Genomic DNA, 10,437 nt, shown 5'->3' with positions numbered 1-10,437 from the left:
CCAACTTCAGGAAACCTGCCTGTCACCTAGTCACCTACCGTTCCAGCAGACACACTAACCAAATTGACTACATCCTCGCCAGAAATAGGGAAAGAGGATGGCTTATAAATGCTAAAACCTTCCCAGGTGAAGAATGTACCCCTCAATACAGATTAGTAGTTAGAGACTTTGGGATCAAGGCTAAATGGATGCCCAGAAGTAGACCGGCATGGAGGAGAAGGGTCTGGAAGCTTAAAGATCCTGCAAATGGACGGAGATTTAGAGATGTGTTACTCAAAGCCTTCGATGAAATAGAACAATACTTAATCTCTGTGATAGTACAACCTGTTGAAACCACAGGGTATTTGTCTTTTAAGAATGAGACTCATCAGATTTCTTCTGAGTGAATCACAAAATTAACAGACAAATAAATGTGATATTTGTGGAAATAGAAGTTCTAATTTATACCAGTAAAATTTGTTTAACCTAATTTGACAGGGTGAGAAAAGATACTCTGTAATATAATTGGTTTCAGAGTTGTCTAGAAGGCTGTAGATATGAAGTTCAAGTTCTGTTAGAGAGCTTGTTCTTTCTATTTTAAGTTAGTGTTTAGAATGTTTTATATCACAAATATGTACAATGTGTGTATACACACATTAATATATCAATATATTGCAGGAATAAAATGCCACCGCGTCCACCTGGCCAAAGAACAGAACCAGAAAACCAAAGTGTATGTATTAAATATATTTTGTTTTTACAGTTATTTTTGTTTATTTTTCAGTAGATTGTTCTTTTTATTACTATATTTTTTTGATGCTTCAAAGTAATATTTTAATTTTTTTTTTTTTCACTTCTCTTCCTTTCTTTTTGGATTCAAGGCATTTTCAAACTTTGGATTTGGAGAAGGCAATTTTCATATGACTTTTGGAATTGGTGCTTTTCCTTTGGGATTTTTTGCATCAACATTTAATTGGAGTGATGTCAGACCTGGCCCACGTAAATATCAACTATTTACTTATCACATATTTTTACTTTTAAGTTTTAGGATTGGAAGTATATGCAATTCATTGAATAATTTCAATATATTTTTAGCTCGTAATAGTTTTTAATTCATTAATATCTGTTATTTTTTTTTATCATTAAACTATAGACATGATAATTTTATTATGATTTTAGAAATATGAGTCAGTTTACTGACTCATATTTTTAAAATCATAACGTAGAGATTACTTTGTTAATTAACAAAGTAATCTCTACGTTATGATTTTAAATATTTCAGGAATTGATTAGCAATTTAACTCTGGATTTTGTTTTATGACCTATTAGTGGAGGAGTGGTAACACTTTTTGTCAGGCTGTAAGAAAGGATGGGGTGTGGCCTGTAACTTATGACTAGGGAACTGCTTGCAACAAAGTTAAACTCTTTTAAAGGTTCCAAAGTCTGGATGGTATGAAACTGGGTAATGAATTAAGTCTACAACACATAGTGTATATGCGTTTATATATCAGTGTGTGTATAGCTGAGTGGATATATTTGTGTGTGTGTGTGTGTGTGCGTATATGTATATATATGCGTGCACACACACACACACACACACACTTCACATAAATATTGATTATGGCATTGGAATTTCATGTCATTTATCCAGGTGTTGATTCTATGTATAGATAATTGTTGTTTGTGTCCATCTCTAACTCCACTTTGGCACTATCTGCATAACTTACACAAGTTGGGATTTGAAAAGTTGGCCTTGAGAAGTAGCTGAGCTTCCCAGAAACTGTTGCCTCCAGGTCACTGAAGTCAGATATGATGTTGATCTCTCCCTGGGGTAACTGCATTGAGGAGGTCAACAAGAGGAAGAGAGCAAAGTATACTGAGCTGATGGAAGTATGTTAAAACAGTAGGTGATGAGTAAGGTGTAATCTCATTGAGACAGAATGTAGAGGAGCTGCAGGGCCAGTCTCTCAGCAGGATATTCAACATGCTAGGCATCTCAGGTGCCAGCAAGTGGAGAGTCAAATCCTGTTGGCCACTGAGGTATTAGTAGTCACTTCTGACATCAAAATGTTAAGTTGAATTTTTTGTATTTTCTCTATACGATTTTTCCTTTGGCAACAATTTGTCGAAGATTGGTTTAATCTTTTGAGCAAACATTAGCTCTGCAGGCGACTCGCCTGAACTGGTATTTGAATTGGGCATTATTCTGTACATCCCTAAGAATTGAGTTAGTGCTTCGTCATTTCCTGACTCGTTCCCTGCTTTTTTTAGTGCTTGCTTAAAAGTGTCTATGAATCATTCTGCTAACCCATTTGACCTCAGGTGGTAGGGCGGGGTAAACATGTGCTTGATTGCATACATTTTTCAGAATTTCTTGAACTTATATCCTGTAAATTATGTTCCATTGTCTGATACTATGGTGTCCGGAATACTGTATCGAGCAACAAGTTCATGCTGGAACTTTATTGTTACCTTCGAGGTAGATTGATTGCACCTACATGCTTCCACCCATTTGGTAAAGCTATCAACAATGACCATTCACTGGTCCAGCGTAGTCTATATGTACCCTGGACCACGGACTATCTATCTCAAACCGCGATTGCTATTTTACTGGTGGTACCTCTACATGATTTTACGAAATTTTTAACATCCCGGTCCAATACTCATAACTCCTTATCAAGGCTTTTATTCTTGACATCCCTAGGTGTCCGCTATGAAATTCATGTAATATCCATTTTTGTAGTGCAGTTGGTACTGCCACTCTTTGTGCGTACATTAATACATTGTTGCAGGGTGAAAAATAGTTCACCTTTGTGTTTACCTTTCAAGGTTTCTTTCACTTTTATGATGTATTTGTCTTCCACTGATTTACTTTTTATATCTTGTACAGTCACTGGTAACTCCTGAATGACATTACACATAACGTTTTTAATTTCCTTTTCTGATTGTAATACGGCTATCACTGTATCTTCCAGCAGTTCTGCATTCTTTGGAATTAGCCTAGATAAACAATCTACGTGGCCAATTTTCTTAGAAGGAATGTACTCCATCTTAAAGTTGTAATTTATCAATGTTGTACCCCAGCATTGTTAGCGATATGTGTAGGAATTCCTTTCTTCGATCTGAAAATTGCTAGTAATGGTCGGTGGTCTATCTGAAGCTAGAAACTTCTATCGAGGAGAAATCTGTGAAATTTCTTCACAGCAAAAATAATCACTAGAGCTTCTTTCTCTATCTGACTGTAGTTTTTTTTCTGCTGCAATCAGAGCACATGAGGCATGAACCACCACCTTCATATTAACGTCTTTATATTTGTATAGCAAAACTACTCCTAATTCATATTCAGAAGCAATTTCTGCTGCAGGATTGAAATGAGCCAATGACAAATCGGAAATTAATTTTTTCTTTTAATATTCTGAAACACCTTTTGAAAGTACATTGCAAATGTTATACCCTCCTCTAGGTCATAACTGAATTCTGTTATAGAGTTCGATACACCATCTGGTGAAAACCAACTTATAATGTTTCCATACTTCCTTATTAATTCCAGCAACTGTTGTTCGACTTTTGGGTACTGTTATTCAACTCTTGGGTACTGTTGATCGACTCTTTCTGCTGTTGCAGACAAAAATTTAACTGACCTGCGTGAGTTTCAAATCTCATCCCCAATTATTACTCGTTGCCAGTTATTGTAGTATCGCCACTATTTATGGCGATACTTGTTTACACTATAACTGTGTAGTAACAATAAAATATATAACCAAGCAGGGTAACAACAATGTAACAATCCAATAAACTCTCCACAAACTATACATGAACCACCAAATGATATTCCAACAAACTACCAAAATGACACCTTATGAATTCCTGCGATTAACGCTCACTCTCTCTGTGTCTCTCACTCAGGCCTCTACTATTTATGGTCAGTTCGTCAAGTCTATTCTCAGAGGGGGTGTTGTGATTCTGGCCACAACAGTATGTATGTTGGTAGCTTGTACCATGCTTTTGCTAATTGTTTTAGATGCCTATGTAGTCATGAGTATAGATACCCTCTTGCCCCTTCCACCCAGCACAAGATAGAAATTGTAACAGCTAGTATTCATTTTCAGCTGAGCAGGCTGTAGTGATGTTAAAAAATATGCCTTGCTCAAGGATACAATGCAGTTGCCACCCAGTTCAGAAACCAAACTCAACTTCATTCATTATCATGAAACCAACTATTCGGTCACATACCTTTACTCTGTGTGTGTGTGTATGTATTTATATATGTATTGTGTGAATGTATGTATGTATATATATATATATATAAATATATATATATATATATATATATATATATACATACATACATACATGTCTGAGTTTAAGTTTATAATGTGTTTCATGTTGGTGGTTTTATTTTGAAACCTTGCATTCTAGTTTAATGTCATCAATTAAAAAATGTCATTTGTGATGCATATTGCACTGAATTATCATCTAGTCTTCTTCTCTGGCATATTTTTCATTACCTTATCTGGTATAGTTACCCATTTTTAAGATGTTTTGTAGTATTTGAAGAGGAACCATGTATATACATCTTTATTGATTTGTCATTCTCTTGTGATTGGATGATCCAATGGGTGCAAATATTAATGCATTGGTAAAGATTGAATTTAGAGGTGAGAAAGTGATCAAAGGTGTTAGGTGTTTTGGTGAACCAGTGAGTACAGTAGCTGATGCAGATAGCTCAGAATAGCAATTTGGCCAGTATATCTGAAGCATTGTGCTAGAGTTACATTGACTGTACCTAAAATATGATTTCAGAAAGACTGTCATTCTTATCTATTTACCTTTCACTTTCAAGATCTCAAAGGTGATGGCAATAATTAACAATTATCTTGTTCACAAACTAACTTTCACCTCAGTAACCACTAATATTGCTTACATAGTGAGATCAGCTTGAGGAGTACCATTGATGAGTCTCAAGTTGAAATGCTCCAAATCTCCTTTGCTCTGTTGTGCTTAACATCAGCAAACCCTTCAACTATTTGGTATTAGAACATGAATTGCTCCCATAAGGTATCTATATATCAATTGTATCTTGGATCAGAAGCTTTCAGTCAGAACACAATGTATGGTTAGAGGGCTTTCCCTGACCTTACACTCTATTGATTTTAGTGTACTCTGAAGTGCAGTTATATCTTCTGTACATTAATGAAACTCATACTGCAGCTTCTAGCAATACAGTTCTTTAGAGAAGATATTGCACTTCACTCCTCCTGCATTTTCTTCATAACTTGATTTTCTCATGCTAACCTGCACAATGGCTATAAACAATAACTTTGGGGGTCATGACAACCTAGCCTCATTCAGCAATATCAAGACAGAATCGAAGTTATTGTAAATGTTAAGTGTTACACCTGATTGCTTACTGAACTGACATGTTTGATATCACCAAAACCGCATTCAGTAATATGAATTTTCTTTCAAGCAGGAAATACTTCAGTTCTGATCAATTACTGCCTTCTAATATGACCCACACTAGAGAATTTGCCCTCCATTATGAGATGGTGTTGCTGTCACACGTATGCATTAATGCTATTTGGCTTTGGCAAAAATTAAATTAACCCCTAACTCACAAATGTACTGTTTCTTTTACTACTACCACAATAGCCTCTAAATTCGCTAGCTACGTACTGTCTTTACAAGGCCCACTAGTTTTGTCTCTCTTCTTGTCACCATTACTGTCTCAACCTACCAGATTCCCCCCTACAAAACATTTTGCCAAATTTTTCTTTCTTAGAACTGTAATTCCCTCAATTTTCATAAACACCCACCTACAGATATTAAAGCTGAGCACCAGCCATATAACTCTCATCTAGAAAGATCTACAAAGGATTATGGGTACTGCTCTCTCTCTCTTTGACTATCTTACAAAAAAAGTTACATTTATATGTGTATAAAGACCTAATTAATAAAACTTCATTTTCTCACCGATATGTTATAATGAAGTTTTTCTTTTCTTTTAATTGCAGCTCCGACAGGGTCTCCTCACCATGAAGAAGAACAGATCTTATCGAAGGTTTTTCTTGGCCTGGCTATTGTTTTCATTTTTTGGTTACTTATAGCCTGACCAAAACCTTCTGCAATTCTTGTCATGAAAAACAACTTAACCCATCTAAGTTCTTATATTTTACAATGGATTTCAATACAGATGTTTAAAAGCCATCTGTACGATGGTATATGAGGAAATTAGAACTCACATGAAATGTCTCAGAAAATATTTCAATGAGAAAAGTTTCTTTTCTCGTATTTTTTATTACAATGGTATTAAATTTCTTCCTTCCCTTTAGGAATATTTTAAAGAAAAAAGATACATATAAAGCAGAATTGAAATTTCCTTTGAAATTATATTTTTATCTGTGATATTGGAGTTTATATTTAAATTTTGTTCATTTGGTTTAATTTTGAATCGTTGTACTATTTAGAAATAGCTAGAGATATGTGATAAACTGGGCAAAGGATAAAAAAAAAAAGCATTCATAACAGTTCACGCTATTGAAATGATTTTGTTCCTGAAGAAAATATTTGTATCATTTGTTACTAAGTTATTTGCTTCTTTTCATTCAAAGTTTTTGTTTTCTTTATTTTTGATTTTTTTTCTCCCTCACCCCCTACTGTTACTTTCTGATTGCTTTGCAAAATATTTCATATTATTCTTAGATTACTTTTGATGTTTCCATTTTAAAAACTAACAATGATTCCTTCATAATATCACTTCTTTAGGTATTTATATTTATGAATGCAAGAATATTAGCACAGTATATTTCTTCCAAACATTAAAAGTTTGTACGAAAAAAATTACATTAAATTTGATTATCTCAGTGTATGTGTGCCTGGGCAAGTGTGATTATGTATGTTGGTCATCAAAAGTTAAATACCTTATAGCATCATGTCAGAAAGAATTGATGTGATTATCAGCTGTTTGAAATAACAATGATTTGAAGTTAATATTCAATATTGATTTTAAAATTTGGTCAGTTCTTTATATGCCTTTCTTAATAGTATTTAGATGATTCTCACTAATTTTAACGAGAAAAAAAAAAGATTCAAAGTACTTTGTACATTCTTATTTAAAGACTAATTCTGTGAATCTATTTTTTAAACACTTGTAGGAATAAATTTCTAATTTTTTCTGTATTAAACTTTTGTTTTGTTGATATTAAAGCAATTTAAGTTAATCAGAGGTTCTGTACCTAATTTATGCAACATTAACATCAGTATAATAGCTTATTTGTTTAATCAAAATATTTCATTAGTATCCACCCAGCGAAAAAGGTAAGTTTATAAAGATTCATTTTGTGGCAAAACTATTTCACCTCCACCCCCTTTTTGCATATATGACTGAAGTAGACATATTGTTGGACCATGTCATTTTAAAATAGGCTTTTTTATCTTATGGATATATATGGAATTACAAATTAAAAGCAGTTTTAGTAATGTAAACATTTAAGTCGCACATACGAAGTGTGTTCTGTTTAAACACCCGTTTGTGTGAGACAGCATCCAGGGAAAGCTCCAAACATAATGCTGTGTGTTGGTGTTTGTTAACATTCAGTATTATGTAGGGAACTCTCCCTGCACACTATCCCGCAGTAAATGGGTGTTTCAACAAAACACATGTACCAAGGACAACGATGGTGTCCATCATCTCTGCAGACCATTCATGAATGTTGACAATGATGTGCTTTCTTTGGTTTGAACATCTAAGGGGGAAATGTGGACAGGAGAAATGCAGCTAACTAGTTCAGGAGAGTAAAAGCATTATAGTAACAGTTGTAGTGCTGTGAATTAATAATTGAGTCATCCTTGTCAGTAACTATCTAGAGCTGAAATATTTCCTGACTCCTAAGGAAGAGTTTATTGTGAATACAGTTTTTGTATGGTTAAACTTATGAGATCAGAAAGTGTAATATTTGTAGTAACTGGTTTTTTTCGATTTTTATGACAAGATAATGTGAAGTTTGGTGTCTGGCAGTAGTATTAGTGCTGGAGAAAAAACTGTCCTCATTGAATTGTTTCGAAGTCTCTCTCTGTGTGAAGGCCATGTAGATCTGGCATGAATGATGCATGTGCACATGATTCAGATCTGAAGGTGGTGTCAACTGCATAGGAGTGTGTTGTTAGAGATGATAGCAAGTATGAATCAGAAATCCTCCTAGACATGTTATAATAATGCAGGTTCACGGGAAACTAGAGCATCAAGAGACAAAATGTATTTCCATCAGTAGGTGACTTTCGCTTGGAGGTTTTCGTGCTGGGCATAATCAAAGGCTTCACTAGTGCCGCATTACTTTCCTTTCTAGTATTACTCACTGTTTATTTTTTTAGTGTCAACCAAATTTTCTATTTCTTTCATCTTAAGTCTCTCAATCTGTTGTTAATTTTAATATATTATTTATGTATTGATTGATACATAGCCAAAGAGTTGTATATTGCATTATCTACATTTCAGCTCAGATTAAATTTAACGAAAAGAAGATATTTCTCGACTGCTGTTGGCAGTCACATCAGCAACTTTTTATAGCCTAGTAAATAAAAGAACCAGGTTGACTATATATTAATATACATACAGCTGCAGCTATGTATCCATCAACAAACTCAAGTCTTTAAATGTAGGGGACCATATTTCAAATCCTAATTCTTTCTTGTCATACCATCTTTATAGGAAGGTCGAATCTAAAAGCATTGTACATTTCTGAAAATCAGTTACCTGTGTGACAGAGTTCTGCTCAAGCAGATGATTAGGATTATTGAATTTTGATTCCATCCTCCAGAGAGGACATGGTTTTGCCTCATAACAAATATTGTTTACACCATCTGATGGGTTATATTTTCTCAATTTCATTTGAAGTATGCAATCTCTAAATCACAAGAAGACCAAGTTTCTTTAATGGATTAAAGATACATTTTAAATTACTCATTGTTTTCTTCTACTGTGTTGATCCTTATGGCAGTCTTTGTAACATTACTCCTTACATCGTAACATATCTATCCAGTTGTGGCAGTTTCTTCTTCAGCTTTGTGACGAGTATACAAATATTGTTGCCCTGTCATCTTGATAGCAAATCTCTAAATGCCTCTATCAGGCACTTTAGTGATTTGCTATAACTACCCAATTCAAACTATTCCAATGTATTGTTAAGTAAACTCATTTAAGTATTTTATATATATTTTTGTATGAGCTACCTACATTAAGGGAGGTATCTCAGAGATGGAAAAGTATAGACAATTAAGAGGTAGTGGTGGTGATAGTTTTTTTTTTTTATAGTTATGGTCGTGGCAGCAGCAACATTACTTATACTACAATGCATGTTTTAAATTATATAGTATTTTCAAATTTTAGCTCTCAACTCCTTGTAATCACTACCTGTTAACATCTTACCAACATAACCACAAAAATCTATTACAATTCATGGTATGTATATATATATATACACACATATCTGCATACACACTATGTAGGATTATACATCTGCAACGATTCATTGGCAGTTTTTTTCTTGTCACATATCTCCCTCCCTATCTTACCTGCCAGCTGTTGTCTTCAACTACTATTCCAAAAATTTTCACTATCAAAAACCTATGGAATTTCCACAGGTTTTATTTTGTTATTGGAATGTGAAGGCTAACATTATAGCCACCTTCTAACTCTATTTAGTGCAAATCACCAGTTTTGGTTTTAATCATTAGCCCAACTTGGGTTTTCCAATTACTAAGTTTGTCGTATCCTTTCTGAAACCTCAATCTAAATGGTTACCGGCAGGCAATACCCTGTAATTACATGAATGGGATTGAGAGAGCCTCCCCTTACAAAAGGAAAATAACAGTTTTTTTGCCTATTTAGCTTAATCTAGAGAAAAAGACAGCTTTCTGAGACTGATGTAGTTGATAATCTTAAACAGTTGCAGATAAGGAATTCCAGAGGGTCAATATTCTGGGAACAAAAAGAGCACAATAGGAATGGCAAAGGAAAATGAAAGAGTAGCACACGTTCAGTGAGATCTGAAGAGCAGAAGGCTCTAGGTCAGAAATTGGGGTGTATTAGTGAGTGGCTTTCTGGTAATGTCAGGTTTACAGTATCTGGTCTCTATATGTGGAAACAAAATTTCATTATGGCTTGCACTTATGCAAGCTTAGGTATTTTCTGCCTTGAAGAGCTCTTCCAGATACATATTCAAGAGTGATAAGTGCCTTAGCCATACAAAAATGCACCACAAGTCATCATGATATTTCTAAAATTCAATAGATGTGAAATGTAAGAGATTATTTCTAACTGAGAATTAATATTTATTTTACATAGTAATTAATGAACAATAAGCATTACTAGGTACAAATTTCACAAAAGAGTTCTTTAGTCCAGACCAAATATCACAAGGGGCTTTGTTTGACAAGTGACATTTCTCAGATTGCTCATCA

General features: G+C 34.2%; 1 protein-coding gene across 1 annotated transcript in view; it reads left to right on the top strand.

The window, feature by feature from the left end:
- Positions 1-8,937, top strand: part of LOC106881378 (E3 ubiquitin-protein ligase RNF185) — a 34,715-nt gene extending 25,778 nt beyond the window's left edge. The window contains exons 3-5 of the mRNA XM_052967037.1: positions 658-712; positions 861-978; positions 5,994-8,937. Coding sequence (XP_052822997.1) covers positions 658-712; positions 861-978; positions 5,994-6,091 — 271 coding nt within the window. The 3' untranslated portion in view covers positions 6,092-8,937. The remainder of the gene's footprint in view (positions 1-657; positions 713-860; positions 979-5,993) is intronic.
- Positions 8,938-10,437: the final 1,500 nt, after the last annotated feature.

Source organism: Octopus bimaculoides, chromosome 1 (assembly GCF_001194135.2).
Source record: "Octopus bimaculoides isolate UCB-OBI-ISO-001 chromosome 1, ASM119413v2, whole genome shotgun sequence".
NCBI classification, from domain to species: domain Eukaryota; kingdom Metazoa; phylum Mollusca; class Cephalopoda; order Octopoda; family Octopodidae; genus Octopus; species Octopus bimaculoides.
The sequence above is the reverse complement of the archived record's forward strand: the minus strand, read 5'-3'. Positions and strand labels throughout refer to the sequence as shown.